Below are 23400 nucleotides of genomic sequence, written 5' to 3'. Positions count from 1 at the left end.
CAAAAGTCACCTGTAATGCTTGGAGATAGGGTTTCTGGTATCACTGAAAAAAATCTAGGGGTGAACAGGTTCATGAGATAGCTTAATGGTATTTTGGGTGCCTGTATTTACAGCTACTGAAGAGGCTGAGGCAGGAAGATCTCTTTCAAGGTCTGATGCAAGATTCCCCTCTGTATGCTGTGAATACCATTGGTTAATAAAAAAAACTATCTTGGGCCTGCATAGAGCAGAATAGAGGTAGGTGGGGAAAACTAAACTGAATGCTGGGAGAAAGGAGGCAGAGTCAGGGAGAAGCCATGGAGCCGCTGCTGGAGACAGACATGATGAAACTTTGCCAGTAAGCCACTGCCACGTGGTGATATACAGATTAATAGAGACGGGTTAAATTAATATGTAAGGGTTAGCCAATAAGAAGCTAGACTTAATGGGCCAAGCAGTGATTTAATTAAGGCAGTTTCTGTGTGGTTATTTTGGGAGACTTGGAAGCCAGGAAATGAACAAGTGGCCTCCCTACAACAAAGGTCAATCTAGGAAACAGTTTGCTGGTTAGTTTTTTTGTCAGCTTGGTACAAGACAGGTTCATCTAGGAAGAGAGGCTCTTCGTTGAGAAAATGGCATCATCAGGTCGGCATATAGGCAAGTCTGTGAAGGCATTTTCTTGATTAATGATTGATGTGGGAGGGCCTAACCTACTGTGGACAGTGCCATTCCTGAGCAGGTGGTTCCAGGTTGTATAAGAAAGCAGGCTGAGGGGCTGGAGAGATGGCTCAGAGGTTAAGAGCATTACCTGCTCTTCCAAAGGTCCTGAGTTTAATTCCTAGCAACCACATGGTGGCTCACAACCATCTGTAATGAGATCTGATACCATCTTCTGGCCTGCAGTCAAACACACAGACAGAATATTGTATACATAATAAATAAATAATTTAAAAAGTTTTAAAAAAAAAGCAGGCTGAGCAAGACATGAAGAGCAAACCAGCAAGGAGTGTTCTTTCATGACCTCTGCTTCAGTTAAATTTACTTGCTTTTAACTTTGTAATAACATCCAAATCAGAGGGTAGGTTGTGGTGCTTATTAGCCAGGAGCTTTTATAATAATTATAATATAAATATAGTAATAAAATTATTGTGGTATTATATATTATTTTAATATTAATAAAATATAATATGCAATTATAATGATAAGATTAAGCTTATATAGATGCCGAAGGGAGCCCAACTCAAGAGAATTATGGGGATGAAGATTAAAACATGGTATCTCTTGGGGCATAATTTATTGGGTTATTAGCTTGTGATAACAGAAAAAGTCTGGAAAGTCAAGGACAGACACTTCAATAAGCAGTTATGACCTCTTGTACATTTTCTAGATCTGAGCCAGTTTACAGTCCAAAGCTCAGCAGAGGATGGGATTAGCATCCCAAGAGAAAAAAGTCTTCCATATGTCTGCTTTTTCCTTCTGCAAATATGCTTCTGACCATTTATTTGAGTAACTTTTCACTGAATAAAGCAAATACTTGGATGTTTTGAAGTGCATTGGAGATATATTCTGAGCTGACATAAGTATTCAGAGACCCATTGCATCATTAATGCCAAGTATGACAGTAAGAATAGAATGAGACCAAGTAATAAAGATATGTGGTTCTGGCCAAGATCCACCTCAGGGGAATTCTACTCGGTGGAAGAATTTGTTGTCATTATCCCATTCTCCAAGTGTGCAATTAGGTGGTTTTTATAGGAATTTTGTGACTTTGGCTAGTGACTTAATATCTGCAGTGGAGAAGGCCAAGTGGAAGTCTCTGTTGCTAAACCACTACCACCCCTAGTCAAGACAATAAATCATCACATCCCCTAGGATGGGTGTGTGAACAGATAAGTATCATCTTTAAGGAAATAAAGTGATGTAGGAGTCCCCTCTGTGTGCTGTGATTACCATTAAAAAAATAAAACTGCTTTGGAGCTAGAGCAGGGCAGAACTTAGCTATGCAGGGAAAATTAAACTGAATGTTGAGAAAAGGGAGATGGAATTAGGGAGAAGCCATGTAACCGGAGTCAGACAGAACTTTACCCGGTAAGCCACTGCCATGTGGCAATACACAGATTACTAGAAATGGGTTAAATTAAGATGTAAAAGTTAGCCAATAAGAAGTTAGAGCTAACGGACCAAGCAGTGATTTAAATAGTATGGTTTCTGTGTGATTATTTTAGGTCTGAGCTGCCAGGTAGCCAGGAAACAAACAAGCAGCTCTCCTCACAACTGTAAAGTATGTAGGAGTAGTGTTGGCATCATAGCGACATGGAATTTTCAACTCTTGTGTCTATAAAAGCTAGAAGGGCCCTGAAAGGTGACTATAGACTTCTATAAGATTGACCATGTAAGCCGGGTGGTGGTGGCTCACACCTTAAATTCCAGCACTTGGGAGGCATAGTCAGGCAGATCTCTACGAGTTCAAGACCAGCCTGGCATACGGAGTGACTGCTAGGATAGGCTCCAAAGCTACAGAGAAACTCTGTTTCTAAAATTAAAGATTGGTCAAGTAGCGACTGATGCTACCATAGGCAAAACTGTACTAAATGGTATCTTGGTGAGAATAGATTAATATAGTTAGAAATCCATGTTATGTAGCCACTGATTTGGATTTGGTGCCTACTGCCTGCAATTCCAAATTTAGGAGGTTGAGGAGTTTTGGTTCAGCCTGGGCTATATAGAAAGACCTTGTCTCAACCACTTAGTTCTGATGTGGTTGTGCATAACTGTAATCCCAGAACTCAGGAGGCCAAGGCAGGAATCTCAGTGCAATTTTAAAACCATCCTGAGCTACATACTGAATTCAAGTCCAGGTTGGGCTATATAATGAATGAGACCTTACTCAAAAAAATAAGTAGATAGATAGATAGATAGATAAATAGATAGATAGATGATAGATAGATAGATAGATAGATAGATAGATAGATAGATAGATAATGGCAAGATATGTAGAGTGCTTGCTTTTTATGCAGGAAACCCTAGGTTCAATCCACAGCACCACATAAATCAGATGATCTCAGCACTTGGATGGGGTGGGTTGCCTCAGGAGGATTAGGAGTTCAAAGTTATTCTCAGGTATATAATGAGCTGGAGGCTAGTCTGGGATACATGAGAAAAGAGAAAAGTCATTTTAGTGAAATAGAAAAGAGTATATATTTACAGTTTTGCCTCAAGGTTATATTAGCTCTCTAACCCATTTTCATATTTAGTCTGAAGAATCACAACTCTATACATGCTGGAAAATATATTTACCTATCATATTGATAATGTTTGGATGATCCTGCCAGATGAGTAGGAGGTAGGTAGCATGCTACATTTTAGAGCACACATGTACTTTGAATGTGGGAGATAGATTCCAGGAAAATTCAGAGGCATAGGAGATCCATACAAGTTTTAGCAGTCTAGTGGTCAGGGCCATAGTGGGGCATTCCCTCAAAAATAATGGACCGAATTTTGCATGTTGTACCCCCTAAGAGAAATAACAGCTTCAGGTGATCCTTGTTGGGTTTCAGAGGCAACACACTTCATTCCCACGGGCTCTGCTCCATCCCTTACACCAGGTAAAAAGGAAAAGTGCCAGCAGTGTCAAGGCCCAGAACTGTGAAGGGCTTTGTGGCAGGTCCAGACAGTCGCAGGACACATGCAAATGGAGCTGTCACGAGCTGAGTTTTGTAGGAGTCATTCCTTTGCAAAGTAAGGTGGATCTACTAATAGACTACCACTAGACGAGAGGGGGCTGGTCAACAATGACCACGAGCAGGAGTATAGGGTTTGAGAGAACTACAATATCATACAGCCTAGACTTGTAACCGATACTACCGTTCTACATTGTCCCTCCTTCAGTCCATGCCTATTGTTTTGGGGGGCTTTGATATTAATTGTTAAAAGATGGCAGACTGCCAGGCGGTGGTGGCACACCTTTAATCCCAGCACTTGGGAGGCAGAGTCAGGCAGATCTATGAGTTTGAGGCCAGCCTGATCTACAAAAGCTAGTTCCAGGACAGGCTCCAAAAGCTACAGAGAAACCCTGTCTTGAAAAACCAAAACCAACCAAACAAAAAAGACGGCAAACCTTATTTTATAGAAAGGTTGGGTCAGTATGAAAGTAGAAATTAGGGGCTGGAGAGATGGTTCAATGATTAAGACTGCTCTTCCGGAGGTCCAGGCTCAATTCCCAGTGCCCACATGGCAGCTCATAGCTGTCTATAATTCCAGTTCCAGGGAACCCGACACCCATGACGAAACATCAATGCACATAAAAAATAAATAATTTTTTAAAAAGTACAAATTAAAAATGGATAGTGGCCACTGTCACCTTCCCTTCACTCCTTTATCTCAAGAAGGTCATCACGTCCTCATTCAAGACTGCTCTTATCTTGGAAGCCACAAGGACACAGAGAAGATTCTGAACAAATAAGGAGACTCTACCTCCTCACTGGTTTCTTTACGATTGGATCATGATGCCCTTTTGTCTTCGAATTATATTTCCCCATGACTGTTCACACTTCATCCAACCTAGGCATAAAAATATACAGGCTTCCTTGCATCTTGCCATCATTTCCGAAAGCTCCCGGGCCACATGAAATTTATATTAAACAAGCTTACATGCTTTGTCTTGTTAATATTTTTTATTTGTTGCTGTTGCTATAGGAGCTTTAGCCATGAAGCTAGCTATGAGCAAGTAAAGAGCGCTCTCTCCACACCATCCAGGACCATAGAACCTGTTCTCCTGAGAGGATGCATCTTCACTAGGGATATACCAAAAGCCCTGCCTAAGTTCTAAGTGCTGCCACTGCCAGGGGACCTTGAGGTCCTTGAACCTCAGGACCAGAAGAGGTGTCCCTGAGTAGGAATACTTTACCTTGATTATCAGGAATGTGTGGCTGCTTCTTAGCAGTGGAACAGGGAGAAATATATGAAAATATGTATGCCCCTTGAGCCTGACTTGGCACTCTTGGGCTCAGTGTGATGATAAGCAGATCATTGCAGCAGCTCCAGCATGGAAGGGGCATAATGGTCAGATGGTTGACTCCCTTCACAATGAGGGTTGAGGCCAGCTAGGAAGCTACCAAAGCCAGCAGAGGGTTGTGGCTATGGGCCAGAGTGTCCTCAAATAAATAGTAGAAGAGGTAGGGGAAGTCTCAGCTGGTTCTGTGGGATTAGTGCAAGAGTGAGGCCTGAGTTCCTACAGGAATCTCAGTCATCTGAGAGAGGGGCCTGAAGGGATCCAGAAGGAGCAGTGCAGAGGTGTTCACCGAGCATTTCCTTCAAGAAAGAGCTAGCTGCGGCAGTGAGAGTCAGGTCCACAGAGGAGGGATCCAGACCTCAGGGACTTCGGGCTTTGCCTTGTCTGGAGCGAGCCACTCAGTACCAGCTCACATCCTTCCAGAAGCATCCTGTATTTGGTGACTGAATGAGGCAGCCGCAGAAAGGCCCAACCATCTCCACCCGTGTCCCTCTGATAGCCATGTGCGAGTTTCCCATCTCTCTCTGCTCAGCCTTGCTTCCTCCCTCTTTCAGTCGTGATTGTTGATCCCTAATGAACATCTGGCTCTCTAGTGCCACCTTAATGTCTCCTTACCGGTGGACCCAACTGGGAAGAATGCCAGGTAGCATGCTTCTCATAGTCTAGAACCTCTCTCTGGCTCAGGCCAATGAGCCAGAGCCCTCTTGCCAACAGCAATTCATTTCTTTGAAATTAGTTTGTTTTATATATGGAGGCCTGTTTTGCCGGTATGTACATGCATGTACCACATGCCTGTCTGGTGCCTTTAGGGGTCAAAAGAAGGCATTGGGCTTCCAGAAACCAAAGTTATGGGTGGTTGTGAGCCACTATGTGGGTGCTGGGAACTGAACCTGTGTACTCTGCAAGAGCAACACATGTTAACCACTGAGCCGTCTCTACAGCCCCAGTAGTTTTTATTAAACATGTCTTAATGTATACCCAAAGAGAATAGCCCATGTTTTGGGTGAAAGTCCTTATGCTACATACAGATGTGTGTGTGTGCGCGCACGCATGTGTGTGCGTGTGTGTGTGCGCGCGTGTACACACACACAGTATTCATTACAACCACATAAAAGTATATCACATATTTTGAAAAGTTGATTATCTCAGAACCAGAAATGCCCCTCAGGCTCTCTGCTGACATAACTCACATTTATAAATGTCAAAACAACTCTCCAGATTTTGTTCTACTTCAATATACTAAGGAGCGATGTTGCTTTTGTACAGCCTCAAATAAATTTGTAGTGAAAGAAAACATCTTGTGTTGTAATTGAAAACATTTAATAAAAGATCCTGAAGTTGGGCAGTGGTGGTGGCACACACCTTTAATCTCAGCACTCAGGAGGCAGAGACAGGTGGATCTCTGTGAGTTCGAGGCCAGCCTGGTCTACAAGAGCTAGTTCCAGGACAGCCAGAGCTGTTACACAGAGAAACCCTGTCTCAACAAACAAAAGAAACCAAAAAAGATCCCAAGGTATCTTTTCCAAGAATCACGTCGGAGACTGCAGAGGCGACGCAGCAGTTTTGCATGCTTGCTGTTCCTGCAGAAGATCTCAGTTCTGTTCCCAGTAACCCTGTCATGTGACTCACGACAGCCTGCAAGTCCAGTTCCAGGGGTTCCCATGCCCTCCTCTTGCATCTTTGAGTACTGGTGTTCAGATGCATATACCCAAACACACGCACACACATACACATAGCTGGAGGTAAAACAAATGGTGAAAACAGATGTAAATACTGAGCAGGAGATGATGCTTTTGCTGCCACTGAAAAACATACCAGGGAGCAGAAGGAAGAGTAAGGGGAAAACATGCAAATGCTCTGCGTAATTAAAACATCCTGAGCAGCAGGGATCTTCACAACATTGTTGTGGTTTTTTTCCCCCTCAGAGCTAATTAGCTTTCAGTGACAACGCTTCAAAAGGAAAAGATTCCAAGAGAAGAAAGTAAATATTGTATGAAAAATGATGAATAGTTTTGAATAGTGAAATACCGAGATCTCCAACACTACAACATAGACTCATCAGAGTCCCAGTTGCCTGGTTGGTTTTTGGGTTTTGTTTTTTTCTGCCAGTGCTGGCACAAAACTTACAGAGCTGTTGATTTGGCTTCATTATTTCAGTTGTTTTTATGTTGCTATCATAGTTGATCGCCACAGAACAGGATGCTGTCTCCCTCACGTAGATCTACTTATCACACACATTCATGCATGTGAACACACATGCACGCATGCACACGCACACACACTGCTCATCCCAGACACTTATGAGGTGGATAACTCAAGTTGAATTCAGGTTACAGCATTAACCAGTTTGTATTACAGTACAGCCAGTTTGTCTTTGAGAAAGTTTGACAACCGTTAGGATAACTGAATTTGGCTCATTTAAAAGTACAATATGATCTAATTTGACAGAATAAGTATTGTAATTGAACGCGACAGGCTGGGTTTGAACCCTAGGTCTACCACTAGTTGTGTGATACCGACTAAACCCCAGTTTCTTCATCTGAAACATACCTGGCAACCAGTGCATAACACACAAGGCCATGGCATGTATAAGGACTTAAGCGACACGTTATGTGTGAACTTTTCGTCTGAGGCGACATGAACAAATGCCTAGGCCCCAGGTAGAAAATCAACAGCAGAAATAAATGATTCCATCCATGTGCAGCTTGGTGAACCAATGCTTTTAGCCGAGGTTGCTCATAGTAGCATAGGTTGGGGGGGGGGCTACTTCCAGAACAGGTGTGACTTAGTGGTGGCTATACCACTAAAGAAAATGTTTCTGTCTCACAGGAAATATTAATTGTCTTTAAATCCTTTAAGAAAAATTAGGGCCTCATGAGCTCCTCCTGTGTTTCATGACAGAAAGTCAATGGGCTCAGTGTTGTACAGGTCTTTTGCAGGTAATCACAGATGCTCGGGGTTCTAAATCACACCACCCATTTCAAGTCAGGGGATGCTGTTCCTGTTCCATGGCACACATAATAAAATTTCGCAACCAGGATCTGCCCAGTTATTCAAAGGTAGCCAGAGGTCCTAGTGACATAGAATCTCTCAGGTTTTTTCCACAGGTGTGGACCTGTTTTGATGTCAATGGGCACGGTATGAAAGGCAAAGGAAATGCTTCAAAGATAGCTCAGAATACATCCTGAGAGAAACGGGTTTATACCCAGGGTACTAACTGACTATCCAACAAAAGCATCTTGAGGAAGGAGGGGTTTATTTTGGCTCACCACTCAAGGGTAGCTACACTCTATCATGGCAGGGAAACCACGGTGTCAGGAGCAGGGAGCTGCTCACATAACAGTCACAGTTAGGAAGCAGAGGGAGAGGAATGCTGGTGTCCAGCCAGCTTTGTCTGACTTCTTCGGTCCAGGACTCCAGCCCGTGGAATGATGCCCCCTACATTAGAGTGGATTCCTCACCTCAGTTAAACCAATCTAGAAGTTCCCTCAGAGATATGCCGACACACACACACACACACACACACACACACACACAGAGAGAGAGAGAGAGAGAGAGAGAGAGAGAGAGAGAGAGAGAGAGAGAGAGAGAGAGAGAGAGAGATTCATCTGAGGGCTAATTCTAGATCTTGTCAAGTTGATAATATCGACTATGATATCCAGTCTCCCTGGAAGTGACAACCTGAGCCAGAGAAACAGAGGAATCATTAGAAGACTGAATAGAATTCAAGGTCTGGGTGTGTGAGAGAGTGGTGGGGGGAGAGGGCGAGAGATAAGAGAGAAAAAAGGCTCGGGACACAGCAGCTTCAACCTCTGAAGCAGGTAGCCAATCCATTGACGCTCAGTGTGGGGATGAGGGTGCATGTCCAGTACATATCTAAAATATTCAAAGTACAAATAAGAAGACAATGATTTATTCATTCTGCTCTGAATACAGCTTATTAGTGGGTCCCCAGCTGCGCAGCTCCTTGTGCTAAGGGGAAATAGAAAACACTATCATAATCTCTCTTGCCTCTCTGCCATTTTCTCTGATAGCTTTTTCACAAAAGAGCAGAGCCATCTCCTCTTGTCTGGTACTCTGTTTGCCACGGCCGGGGCCAACCTTCCACAGTCTCCACTAGGGGCTGGGTACATTCTGACTCCAGAAGTTTCAGTTGCAGAAAGTATCCAGACAGGCTGTCTAGCAGTCATTGCTTTGGATTAAGGCTTCATGTAGTAATAAACTCAAAATATCCTCCCTATCACGTGTTCTGCCTTCCCAAACATACAGCTAGACCACTGATACATATGCCAGATGACGACTGGTGTACCGTCCAGAGAATGCAGTCACAGGAAGCGTAAGGATAACAAGGGGGAGAAGACAGATGGGCTTAGCCAGTTTTCCACTGTCAGTTAAGATCAGAGTAATAACAACAAAGGGGACTTGTACTGATTCTTTGTGATTGCAGCTCATCCTCCCATCAAGACCACTGATCCTGTCTTATAAGATGAGGAACCCGAGTTGCCAGGTTCCTATGGTTTGCAAAATGGCTAAGGGAAGCCTGTACCCAGTCTCTGGTGCTTCTTTGGAGAGAGGCCCAACTGTGGCGTTTCTCTTTCATGCCTGTCTTTGAAGGCAGACTGCTTGCAACGGTGTTTGCTCACTATTACCACTGATGCTTCTTAGGCAGATTGTTTCCAGGAGAAAAAGAACTCTAGCAAAGGTCCATTGGTACTGGCAGAGTTTATTTTTCTGCTTTTGTCGTCTGGAGCCTGGGGTTGATGGCCTGAGAACATCATGCTTTGATCTGGCCGGAAAGGAGCAGGAGCTGGAAGTCACAGTAGGTTTCCAGAAGAGGAACTTAAGTGGGACTTGAAACTCGAGCAGTGCACAGCATCCAAGACCTTTTAATTGACTGCTGGCAAGAGTCCTCTTTGAGGCAAAATGAAGCCTACACATTTATATTTTAGAAGTGGCTCTGCCTCCTGCCCCATGGGCAAGTCCTGTTGCCAGCTCCTTTCTGAACACTTTCCTAGCCTCGGGGCCAGAATCCATCGATCCTCCTCTAAGCTCTAACTGCACTCTGTGCTCCTACAGCTCTTAGTGCTTGATTTTAGCTCATCATGCAAATTAGGTGTCTGAGGTCAGAGAGACTTGTTGTATTAATAAATCCTTTGATTCCCATATCCCCAACCTAGCACATATTGTACAACACCATATCTGAAACCACACTGCTTGGAAGATATACCATTATTTCAAAAATGACTTAGAAAAAATACCAACAACTCTACTGTGACATACCATTAATTTGTTGGTATCCTAAATCCAGGAAAGTCAAGGGTTTTTGAAAGCATGCCTTAGAATACATGATGTTTGGGGGCTGCAGCAAAGGCTCAGCTTACCCAGGTATGAGGGCCTGAGTTTGAAGTCCCAGTGCCCAACGCAAAGCTAGGTGTAACAGCTCATGCTTGTAATCCAGCACTGAGAAGCAGAGACAGGAGATGGCCAGGGTCTCGGTCAGTCTAGTCAGCTGGTGAGCTCCAGGCTCAGTGGGAGACCCTGTCTCAAAAACCATTGGAGACCGATAGAAGGCAACTACCTGTGGCCTCCACATGCATGCACACACATATGTACCCACCCACCCACACACATACACCACACATACAACTACAACATTTCTAAAATTAGGAAGGAGCTATAATAATACAAGCTCAGTAAAATTTTATAGAGCCAGAGTCCTCAGTGGAGCACATCCCAGTAATGCTGACAACCCAGGTTTCCTGGGGAAAGAATGAAGGACCTGGTGGTAGTTGGTGGTTCCACTGCTGATTTCAAATTCCTCACACAACAAACTAAAGCAATGAGTGATCTATCATGCCACCCCCATTTTTAAAATACTTCTGTATTTCACTAGCAATTGGAAAGGTAAGATAGAAGAATTTGGAGCTGGAGGTCAACAAGGGCTACACACTGAGGCCCAGTCTTTTTTTCTTCTCTCTCTCTCTCTCTCTCTCTCTCTCTCTCTCTCTCTCTCTCTCTCTCTCTCTCCTTTTCAGTTTTTTTGAGACAGGGTTTCTCTGTAGCTTTGGAGCCTGTCCTAGAACTAGCTCTTGAAGACCAGGCTTTGAAGACCAGGCTGGCCTTGAACTCACAAAGATCCACCTGCCTCTGCCTCCCAAGTGCTGAGATTAAAGGTGTGCACCACCACTGCCCAGCTGAGGCCCTGTCTTAAAAAAAATGGAAGGAAGGAAGGAAAAGAAAAGAAATACATTAACAGTAAATGAAATACATTAACTCAGTGGTAGTGTGCTTGCCCTAGCCTGAACAAGACCTTGGGTTTGATTCCTAGCACCACATACACAAAACCAAAATTCTATTGAATGGTGGAGCTTGGTGGTATAGCACAGTGTGATGGCTTGGCATGCTATCACTAAGGAATGAATACCTTTGTAGGGCAAAGACAAATGAAGTTTCAAGGGTGTGTTGAAGATTAAATACATTCAAATAGGGCAGAGGACTCCTAGTTTCCTTTTGCAGGTAGACCTTTGTGGAAAGCCAGAGTGACCGCTAAAGCCACAAAGCATCTTCTTTGCTTTGAAGCAGGCTACCTGCATTACCTTTATCGGGACTAAGTGAGAAAGCACCAACATTAATATCATCCAGCTGAATCCAATCTTCCCCGGCCAGGCAACCTTGCCTAGCCTCTGGGTCAGCATAGCTTGTTTTCATTCATTACCTTCCCTGATTTTAATGAATAAAGAAAAAGAAGAGAAAGGAGAAACGACCTCTTTTACTTGTTCCACAGATCTACCCGCACAATGTTTGGAGATGCTGAAATAACATAAAGAGCCTGCATACACTTTCTTGGGTGCGAAGTACAGGAGCCCCAAAATATTAGAGTTGATTGTGCCTGATGCCTCAGTAATTTCACCTCCTCACAGGTACAGTTAGTTACACTTTCAAATAAAAATTCAGTTGAAGTCACTACCTAACTCGTAAACGGAATGTTTCATATAGGATGCCTGGGTTGGCGCTGGACCTCTATGCTGCAGCGATCCTTCTGTTCTTGCCTCTGCAGGGAAGGAACTACAAGCCCATGCCACCATAGTCTGCCCTGAAGAGCATCTGCTCTCTCATTTTATATAACAGGGCTTTAAGAACTAGAAGGAATTAGTCAACGGGAAAGCAAGTGGTAGGAATCAGAGTGTCCCGACTCCCAGTTTGGGCATTTCTCACCTTTCTGACTGTATCCCACTCCCATAGTCTGTGATTACATTTGATTCATTTGGGCTTAAGAATGCCCCCCAAAAAGGGCTAGAGAGATGGCTCCAAGGTTAAAAGCACTGGCTGCTCTTCCAGAGGACCCGGGTTTGATCTCCACTACCCACATGGTGGCTCACAATGTCTATAATTTAGTTCCAGGGGATTTAATGCCTTCTTCTGGCTTTCATAGGCACCAGGTACATATGTGGTACACAGATATTTGTGCAAGCAAACCACCCATACAAATAAAATTATTAAAATAATTAGAGATTCCTGCTGCAGGAGCTCCTTCCGCTCCTTCAGCCAATAGCTTGGGCGTGGTCTCTCTGGCTTAAAAAAAAAAAAAAAAGCAGCGGTAGCCCTGCTTCTGACTCTGCTTCCGACTACCAGATGCTTTTCTGGTCATGCAGGGGGCTGTTGTCTAGGACGGTGACCTGTAAGTTTTCCCTTTAAATAAATAACCCTTTTATTAATCATAATTCCGAACTGGTGTGGGATTGTTTTGTGGCTTACTCCTTTAGATTCCCTCATTTATATACAGCACATTGACAAAACGCCATGGCTAGTGAAGTCACAGGTCTCGGAGGAGATCCTACAACCACTTCTTTACTAAACCAGTGTGACCCCAACCACACTCTAACATTTTTTTTTTTTTTTGGTTTTTCGAGACAGGGTTTCTCTGCAGCTTTTTTGGAGCCTGTCCTGGAACTAGCTCTTGTAGACCAGGCTGGTCTCGAACTCACAGAGATCCGCCTGCCTCTGCCTCCCGAGTGCTGGGATTAAAGGCGTGCGCCACCACCGCCCCCCAACCACACTCTAAATGCTTGTACTTAGCGCCACAGAGAAGTGCACTCCTCACCATCCGAACGCAGAGTTAAGGAGCCCAGTCCCAACGGATACATCTAGAAAACAACTCCTAAACCTAAGGCTCAGGGCACGTTTTTGCAAGACGGGTCAGAAAGATTGTAAGAGCCAGAGGACTGGGGAGTTTTCTGTGAGACCGGGTCTCCTAGAAATGTCAGAATCTACACCCATAAAGTCTCACCAACATGACTGCTTAAACATGAGCCGAACAAGGACAACAGGAACAGACAAACTAAGATGGACTGGGGAAAACTCAGGAGGCCTCAGCTCTATACAAAGCAAGCTAAGGATGCTCAGAGTGGGAGAAATAGTCTTCCTCTGGGAAGAGCAAACCAACTGGTAATCCAAGACCAAAAGCACTTGAAACATACATACAAGTACCATTATACAGACTAAGCGGGGCATATTTAGGAATATGCCTGCATGTGCATACGTACATATGTGCATATGGGTATGTCATAACAATGAATGAAGAAACAGGCCGTGAATCTGAGAGAAAACAAGACAGGCCCATGTGAGTGGGTTTAGAGGGAGGAAAGGGTAGAAAGAAATGATGGTATTATATTATAATCTCGACAAATATCATGCAAATTAGTGTCTGATTGCCAGAAATCTTGATGGCCAACACCCACCAGCACAAAGACTCAACTGGGCCATTATTTCCACGAAGGCCACAAGCAGCGCGGTTTCACTCCGTAGATACAAAGCAAATTGGCACTTTCTAGGCCCCTTCCAAGGGTGGGTGACGACCTAAATCAAGTCAGCACACTAGAAGTTTGTCTAGATGGCGTCTAGTTGGCATCTAACACCTTCCACAGCAGAACTAGCTCCGTGACAGAAGCCAGGCAAGGAGCTTGGGGAACTCCCCCTGGCTGAACTCCGGAAGAACTGTGTAAACAAAACTCCCCTTGCTGGCCAGCCTAAGAAAATGCAGGAGCCATGGCTGAGGCAGGCCCTGTGTCTAGCAAAGGTCAGAACAGGGGTTCTAACCATCTTGTAGTCTATGGGAACTGTGTCCAAGTCCAAGGAAAAAGCACGGGGCAATCAGCAGGGGAGACTGTGTTCCCGAGATGTTTACATGTGCCTAATTAAGGTTAGACCCCAAAGAAAGCAGATGCCTTTTTGTCCTGCTGAGTTTGACCAGGCAACTACAAAACTCACAGGCGTGTTTTATGCTGATACGTGTAAACAAGATTTTTATTATTCACACTGCTTACCACAGATGGGAGAACATTCATGTGCCAAGGACATGGCTAACAAGATCATACAATGAGGCTGATGACTTGGGTTCATCCATGATCTGGTAAATCCATTTGGGTTTTTGTCCTTGTTTTGTTTTAGTGATATTATATAGGCACCCATATAAAAGAGATTTCAGAAGTTTCCATTTGGATTCTCAAAATGAAAGAGAACACAGACACTTCAAAGTTAACATCTGTATGCTTTTGTAGGTATTCTGATTCACTGCAAAGACTGTAAGCTATCAAATACAGTTTAGCAGGACACAAAGACATAGTACGATAAACATCGATTTGGCTCAATGGCTTGCCCAGTGAAAGGCTTTCTCCCCCCTTATGTTTAAACATCATTCCCAGTAAAGTGGTCAGCAGTACGCGATGACCTTACCACAGAAGCCACGTGTCTTCCAAGCATCTCCAGGGCTCTGCTGTTCTTCACTCGCAGGCTCTTCTCAGCTCTCAACTCACTCTTGATGGCACCCAACTCTAAGTGGATCTTTTCCATTTCCAGCTCATAAAACAACTTCATCTCTTCTCTGAGGAGCGCTGTGCTGAGTTCAGTTTGACGCTTCAGTTTCTTGACAGAGTCTTTCAAGTTTCTGTTCTCTAGATTCAGCCTGTACATGACTTCTTTGGCTTGCTGGAGCTCTTCGGTTAAGTTTTTTACGTTTGTCGCTTTTTCAGTCAGGTCGTTTTTTAAAGCTTGCAGTTCCCAGTCATTCTTTGAAGCAGTTGTCCCTGTTTCTTGAAAATTGACAGGTTTCCTCGAGGCTTCCTTTCGAGAATTCAAAAGTTCTTTTTCGGCATTTTCAAAATCCTCTTCGATCTCCCGGCATTTCAGGGTAAGTTCTCCCAGCTCTTCATTCAGGAGGTACAGGCGGAGTTTTGGAGGCATTGCTTCGCTCCATCTCTTCTTGGTGATTTGTGCTGCCGACGGCAATTCCTTCTTAGTCCACGCAGAGGCGCTCTCCCTTCTGTGAGAACTTTCCTTGGTAGCATCGTCCAGATTGAGAAAGTCCCAGAAGACAGAATTTGTGTTTGTTACATTCTTTGACGCGTTCATCCTTGTCTTTCTTAAACTGGGGTCTTGGTCTCTTTCTGCTTTCTGGGAATAGTCTTTCCTCATACGTTTATTTCCTTCTTGAGCATTTCTACTGGAAAAGTTAGAAACTCTCCCCATCCTCCAGGATCTGTCTGAAGATGTTTCTTCTGAGAAAGACGGAAGAGGAACAGCATCTTCTAGGACACCATGCTCATTTAAAAAAGGAACCAACTTATTGTCTTTCCAATGCTTTCGTCTAGCATCCATTTCGCGGGGCACCACTTTGATTTCCTGAAAAACAAAATTGGAAACCAATCCAAATTATTTCCATAGTTAGCCCAGTCGTAGAAAGAACTAAGAAGGCTGGTTGTACATAAAGGTGCCTGGACATTTGAAGGTCAGCTCGCCTCAAACTAATAGAGTGACTTGAACCTCATTTGTAAATGAAAAGAGCTAACGGAGCTAAGGTCTGTGAACACCTGCACCTCGAAAATTCTTCCATCCCATGAAACAGAATCAGTAAATGAAATATTTTGTTATTATTTGTAGATGATTCTGTGGCAAGGCAGCTGTGTGCACGAAAACAGACTGCTTTACAATAATAAAGAGGTTATTTGGGAATTATTAGGCAAATATTGGTAAGACCCTTTCCTTCAATGTGCCTTCCTTGTGCCTCGTCCTCTCGGGCAGAACGACTGTTTGTTCACTCCTTAAGTGATTGAAACTTCAAGGCTTGCTGCAACGTGATCTGCTTCTGGTTCACTGAGCAGGCCGACTTCCTCATGACTAACTCTGCCAAGTGCCCTTCTGCTTTGACCTATGAGTTCCTGTTAGTCCAGTCTTAGACTCTGCCTTTAGGAAAGCCTGCCAAGCATATAGAATTCTCTGTTTGGAGAGCGATTTTATAACGAGCTGCCAGATCACCCATTGAAAATATTAATGCTATTAAAGGTGTTTTTCTTATGCAGTCTCTGAGTATATTTTTTTAGGTGAAAACCTAGCCTACAAAATCACAACTGGCATCCAAGTTTATAAACTTTAAAGGGCAATTCCTGCTGATGTGGTAGGGAGCACACACTTTATAACCCTAGCCTTCCCAGGAGGTACAGGCACAAGGACCAGGAGTTCAAGGCCAGTCTTGGCTACACATAGACTTTGAGATCAGCCTGACTTTCATGAGATCCTCAAAAAACAAAAAAGCTCCCCCCCCCCAAAAAGGCTAGTTAATCAGGGCTGACGTGTAGCTCAGTGACAGAGCGTTTATTTAGTATGTAACAAATCTGGGGTTCCATTCCCAGAGCACAGTGACAAACCCAGACAAGACATTCATGGCATACATTCGCCAGAAGCTTGGTTTCCCTCTAGAAATACTCTTTTCTAACTCCTCTTATTCTCTTGGCCACAATCCAGCATCTACGATATGCCTGTCCTGGAATGGTATGATGATCAGAATCTTGGTCTCTCTCCTTTTTAGAAATATGAACACGAGGGGCTGGAGAGATGGCTCAGCGGTTAAAAGCATTGCCTGTTCTTCCAAAGGTCCTGAGTTCAATTCCCAGCAACCACATGGTGGCTCACAACCATCTGTAATGAGGTCTGCTGCCCTCTTCTGGCCTGAAGGTGTATGTTGTATACTAAATAAATAAATAAATAAATAAATAAGAAATATGAACACGAGTGATTCAAACAGGGGACAATAAGCATGAGGGAAAGGGACTGATATGAGAGGAAAGAGAGCTTGTAGCTTGTTTGCCACATCTTTCAAAAAATCAAAATTTTACCAGAGAATTTTGAAAAAAAAAACTTGCCATGGTAGCAAGGGTAGAGAGAGAAGACTGACAATGCCTGTCGGCCCCCCTGTTTTCATCTAATTCTGCCTGACAATAGTGGTGGGATGGATTGGGAAAGAGGCCAGCTGTGCCCAGTGAAGGTGAGGCCACTCACTTTATACCTGGACAGGCAAGCAGGGAAACATCTAAGACAGAGGTCTGGGTATGGATAAAAGTTAATATAGAAAAGTCTTCATTAATAATTTTAATGTTGCGGGGGCTGGAGAGATGACTCAGTATTGACTGCTCTTCTAGAGGACCCGTGGTTCAATTCCCAGCACCCACATGACAGCTCACAACTGTTTCTACCTTCAATTCCATGGGATCTGACACCCTCACACAGACTTATATGCAAACAAAAAAAAAATCACATAGAATAAAAAATAATTTTAACGTTGCTTCTCAGATGCACACACACACACTCTTTCAGTTTTACCCTATTTTTCTTCCCCATGCCTCTGTAGAATTTCCTGAGTGTCTGGAAGGATTTATCTTTCAATGGATTGTAGAAATCCAGTATTCTATCCAAGAACCTGGAGGAGTCCATTGATTAAATAGCTGTGCTCAGAGAAACTGAGTGACCTGAGCAAGGCCACGTAGCCTGTAGTCATAAAACTGAGATCCTGTCTCCCAGGTCAGTGCTTGTTCTGAAAACCCCCTTTCTTCATCCACTAGGTGTCATTCCGCAGGCTGAAAGAACAGACTCCATTGTCTGAAGAGCTTAGGTTATCCTTTAAGGAGCCACAAGAGGAGAGAGAAAAGCTGGATGGGGGAGGGGAAGGGAGAAAGAAAGGTCTGAAAAGGCTCCCCGGCATTCCTCTCCCCAGGCTTCCCCAGGCAGGGTCAAAGGGTCTCCTAGATGCCCCCTTTTCTCTTTCATTGGCAAGACAGCCTTTCAGGACTTGTTCCCACGTTTCCTTAGAGCTGAAGGCTGTCAGCAGCCCTGTCTTCAGGGCTGTTTGCTTTTACTGCAGAACAAGTGTGGCAGGAGGATTTTGAGCAAGGACAAGGAATTGCTTTAAAAATAATGACATCCCCCACCCCTCCCTGGCCCGGCAGCCATTTTGTTCTTAATCAACTCCACGAGGTAATTTGCCTCAGCAGAACGGGAAACCATTACTGAAAGTACAAGCATGGCCTTCCAGCTGGGCAGCGTGCACATTTGCTCCCGTGTCTACTCAACAATGCATTGAACTTTGAAGGACCCAAGAGAAATAAAAAATTCAAAGAATCCAGTCAGAATGCAGATGGGGGGAAAAAATGAAGTCACGACAAAAATAACATTTGAGGTCATCTACAAAAATTATTCCCTGGAAGGCCTTGGGAAGACACTGCTATATTATACAACTGTATCTACGTTTGTGTCTGGTATGGATTAATAATGAGTTTCTGATAATTCTAGCTAGTGTCCCACCTGAAAATACCTACTATTTATCCACTGGGGACTATTTCGTGTTGGCAAAGTAGTGGGGGCATTTTTGTGCAGTAAGGGATGGGTTGCCTCAAATATATATATATATATATATATATATATATATATATATATATATATATATGTTCAAAACGTTTTGATTCGTTATTTAATGGCAGCTTTTCCTTGAAAAATGCATGTGGGGTATGTCTGATTTCTTTCCCGAGCACCTCTCCATATGTTAACCTCTGTATGTAAGACTTGTGTCAAAGATGTCTTAAGTGAACTAAAAGAAGGAGAGGCTTCTAGAGTAGTATCACTTGAAGTCGAGAATTCTACAAATAATACAAGCTGATGGTGGTGGTGCACGCCTTTCATCCCAGCCCTGGAGAGGAAGAGGCAGATGGATCTCTGTGAGTTCGAGGCCAGCCTGGTCTACACACTGAGTTCCAGGACAAGCAAGGCTGTTACACAGAGAAACTCTGTCTTGAAAAACAAACAAACAAACAAAGCTACAAAAAAGAGTTTTGGAATCGCCGACAAAACAAATTGAGAGTGAATTAATACCGTAATGTGAGGCAACACAATATTAATGTTGAGGACAAAGCCGAGAGTGATTATTTATTAAGACTCTCAGATTTATCATTGAACTGAAAATACAAGGGGGAAGTATTTCTACCTTTGTACGGCTTCAGAAAATGATACGTTACTGTTTATTGAGAAAGAAGAGATCAATAAAACCACTTCTCTTTCATGTTCAAGGTCAGGCCCAGGGGAGGAATCTTCCATTAAGGTACACAGGAAACTTAATTATTTGTTTTCTAAAATATTTGTATTTGAAATCATATGCTTTGGGAAAGTTCCTGACACAACCGCAATATGGTTTTTGTCCCTCTCCTGTGTTATCCCATTTACATTAGGAAATGGTTTCAAATTTTCAGAACTCTCTTTGTCTAAACATAGGTCTCTTTGTGATGGCAGCCGTTTGGCTTGGCTTAGGTAGGTGGGGTGTTACTGGGAAGCAGTTTGGGAGGATGTCAGAGGCTTTCGCTCATCTCACAGAGGTCCCTCCTTCTCAAGTTATGTAAACTTGGAGTGATGGTTGGTAAAGTTCGCCCCCCTCCCCGCCCCCCCCACACCCATGCTGAGCAACTTCTGTCACTACTCCGCCCCTCAACTTCCCTCAACTGACTTTCCGGGCTGGAGAGATGGCTCCACAGTTAAGAGCATTAGCTGCTCCTCTATAGGACCTGGGTTCAATTCCCAACACCCACAAGGCAGCTCACAACTCCAGTCCAAGGGATCCATCGTACTAGGTAGTATGCACATGGTGCACATGTCTGTGCATGCAGGCAAAATACCCATACACACAAAATGAATAAATCTTTAAAAAAAATGCCTCAGCTTTCAGTCGTCCCTCAAGGATCATTACGTGAAAACAAAGGACCCCTTTAGCCCAAAGAACACCCTCTCTTTGTTTTTGGTGGTTTCCACTCTTTCGACCCTCAGAAAAACTGCTCAGTCAAAACAGAAAAAGAAAATGTTACTCGGCTAGGCATGGTGGCACACATTTTTAATCTCAGCACACAGGAGGCAGGGGAAGGCGGATCTCTGTGAGTTCGAGGCCAACCTGGTCTACAGAGTGAGGTAAGACCAGTCAGGGCTAAAGAGTGAGACTCTGTCTCGGGGAAAGAAAAAGTAAGCGTTGCAACATTTTTCTATTTTCATTGCTTCCAGGCAGGAAAGAGAGACAGTTCTGACCTAGTTCCTCTAGGATCCCTTCTCGTTCCTCATCCTCTTTTACTAGTTGTAGAAAATGACTTAATAACAAAATGAAGAGCCAAGCGAACTGCGTGCCGTCCAAGGGGATCTCTATGTTTTACTAGCTAATGAAAGCAGACAGAAGGGAAATCTTGAGAGAGGATTAAGTATAGGTTGGGGCAGGAAACGATGAGAAAAGCGTATTTATCCTAGGGCTCATCTTTGCGAACTGCTGAAGGCTTGTCTGTGGGGAGCTGCAGCGTCTTAAGGCCTAGAACAGAGGTGATGAAGCGACTTCACAGGTGGTTAATAGCAAATGGCCCACCTCAAGGACTGTGATCCCTGACACCAGGACTGTCCCAATCCCAGTAAGCCGGGCTCACAGCTAAATCTACATATGCACATTTCCTGCCGTTCCTAGAAGTTGTAACCCTGGCTAGAGGACAGCCTGAGAATTTTCAAGCCAAACTATGAGGAAATTCATTTTTCCACTTTGTACCTGTCTGTCATATTCCTTTAACATGGGCGAGCATTCAGACCCAGAGCCAAGCATAATGCTCACACTGGTATCTGATAACACTTGATTTTAATGGAATTTTTTGTTTTTGTTTTTGTTTTTTTTTTTTTTAGAAGAAGAAGAAAAGAAAATCCATAGTCTTCTTTCTAGCTTACAAAGTGTTTTGGATGGTATTTTAGGGCCAGGGCTTTAATTTTTCCCTTGAAGTTTGTTTGGCTTAGCTGAAGTCTTCGGGGCACTTTTCTTTTGAATGTTTATGAGACCGTCTTGAAAGCACCCTGACAGTGACTGATGATTCGGTTACAAAGTTGAAGGTTTCTGTTGGGCAAGACTCTGAGTTCTCAACTCCCAGGATGAGATAACAGCCAGAACAACTGTACTTACCCTTCCTGAGGTCCAAGGTCTTAGACCGGATGTCACTGGTCTCCTCCAACTTGAGCTGGAAAAAACAGTCCACCCCACCTCCCTGAAGCGTAATCAGGAAATATAATTTCAAGAAGGTCCAAACCCATGCTCATCTCTGAAGTGTGCTTTAAAGTCACACACTCTACACCTAGAATGTCCATGGGTCTATCTGCAGTGTGGGACCAGACAGAAGCAATTTCTTTTTTTAAGTTTTCAATACATTTTTCCCAACTCTTCTGCCACTATCCTCTTTCCTCAGGCAATACAAATGTCAGGTGGGGCAAGGACCGCGGTGGCACTGTATTCCTCATAGTGTTGACCACATGAGCCACCGGTGGTGGTGGAGACAGCAGCCACAGTAGCAAAGGGCAGGAACCTAGGCCTGGATTCCCTCCCTCAGAGCACAGTTAATTTGTGAAAACACGACAAAGAGAAGTGATCTTGCTTTTTGCTTTGTTTTTCAGGGCCCTATGGGTCAAGGGTTCACTTCCCTGGGCATGCCCTTTTCTATTATTTGGCCAGTATGGTGAGAGAAACAAGGTGCCATCGAAAACTGGGTACTGTGTATGATTATCAGTCCCAACTCTTTGTTATTAGTGTGAAATTATTCCTTCTTGAAGAAAAGATACGGAGTCACCTGAATTCCCAAGGCTTAGACTTTATTACTATGGGAGTCACATTCTTGCGATGGAGCTATATCTTTGTATGCGTAGTTTGGGGAATTTTTTTCTCTGTGAATGGTTAACTGAAACTCCTGCCACCCCTGCTTCTATGGGAAAAAAAGATGACTAGGAAAAAGATGTTGCTAGAGCCCCCACTGCAGGTGACACTTTTCACCTCCCCAGTCCCGATCCTGTAGCTGGCGGGTGAATGGACAGACTTGACCCCACTTCTCCTTCCACAATCCCTTTTCCCACGCCTTGTTTCTTTTTCTTTCTTTCTTTCTTTTTTTTTTTTTTTTCAAACACTCGCTAGCTCCAGTCTGGGCTCTCAAGAGAGCAAAAAAAAAAAAAAAAAAAAAAAAAAAAAAAAAAAAAAAAAAAAAAAAAAAAAAAACCCTGCTGCTGGGACTTTCTTGGTTTTCTGCCTTCTTGCTGGGCAAGTCGGGGGTAAAGAGGGGCGCGCCAGGGGCGCCCGGGATGTCCCTTCCACAGACATACCTGGAAGCGCGGGTGCGGTCTGGAGAGCCCTGTCCACTCTTCCCCGAAACTGGCCACCACCGACAGGCGGCAGCCCCTTGTTCAGTGCTAGCCACCGCGACCGGGCCAAGCTGGCCCGGGGCAGAGCCTCTGCAGTGCAGCTCCAGCGCGGGCCGCACTGTTGCCTAGCAACCAGGCGGCTGGATTTAAAGGGACCAGGGCACTGAAGGGACCGGGCGGGCGCTGCAGGCTGAGTACTGCTAGACAAGGGAGTCCAGGCCAAGTCAGAGCACTGAGCATGCCCGGTAGGGCGGCCACCGTGGTGGCTTCAGCCAGGCAAGAATTTGGAAGGCAGGGAGAAGACGCTGAGTCAGAATAGGAAGGGTCGAGAAAGTGTAAGACAAACCCCATCCACCATAGGACTTTTAGAGTGGGTCTAGACGGGAGATGCTCAAGGCTGTGTGATCACTGACTGTGGAGGGATGGAATAGCTGTTGCATAGGGTTAATCCCTAGGTTTCATTTATTAGTTACATGATGCTATGTAGACTTTGCTTTGGAAGATCTAGGTTGGAGTTGGGGTTGCTAATAATGTGGGGGTTGCATCATATCCCCATCTCTATCCCCATGCACACTCTTGCAGGTCAGCACAATGGCATAGCCAGAAGTTCTACAATGGACCCATAACTAAGGTATAGTCATGAGCAATTCTTTAGAAAGTTGGTCTTCTCTTGGACCCAAGAGGGAGAAAAGGAAATTATGACTTTAGAATCTCAAGTGGCTGAAACACATTTTTCAAAGGGACAGCTAATTTAACAAGACCTAACAAGCGAGTGACTTGGGAACAATACTTAGAGCTACCTTTCAAAATTTTAAACCTTGAGAAGCAGCTCTAACAGGTGTTTGGGAGCTGCCAAGTCTGCCCTGGGAGGGGGGGACACCCAAGGCCCAGTTCTCAGGCTG

At 44.1% G+C, this 23400-nt stretch overlaps 1 protein-coding gene across 1 annotated transcript; it reads right to left on the bottom strand.

The window, feature by feature from the left end:
• Positions 1-14384: 14384 nt before the first annotated feature.
• On the bottom strand, positions 14385-22575 carry Ccdc160 (coiled-coil domain containing 160). The gene is made up of 2 exons (XM_038317376.1): positions 22460-22575; positions 14385-15667 (listed from the first exon to the last, which is right to left on the bottom strand). Exon 2 carries the CDS (start codon positions 15641-15643, stop codon positions 14675-14677), a length of 969 nt encoding a protein of 322 aa, XP_038173304.1. The 5' UTR covers positions 15644-15667; positions 22460-22575; the 3' UTR covers positions 14385-14674.
• Between the last annotated feature and the right edge of the window lie 825 nt (positions 22576-23400).

This window comes from Arvicola amphibius, chromosome X (genome assembly GCF_903992535.2).
Source record: "Arvicola amphibius chromosome X, mArvAmp1.2, whole genome shotgun sequence".
NCBI lineage: Eukaryota > Metazoa > Chordata > Mammalia > Rodentia > Cricetidae > Arvicola > Arvicola amphibius.
The sequence above is the reverse complement of the archived record's forward strand: the minus strand, read 5'-3'. Positions and strand labels throughout refer to the sequence as shown.

Bases quoted from the DNA above. Each gene is read 5' to 3' on its own strand.
- Ccdc160 (XM_038317376.1), bottom strand. From the start codon at position 15,643: ATGGATGCTAGACGAAAGCATTGGAAAGACAATAAGTTGGTTCCTTTT.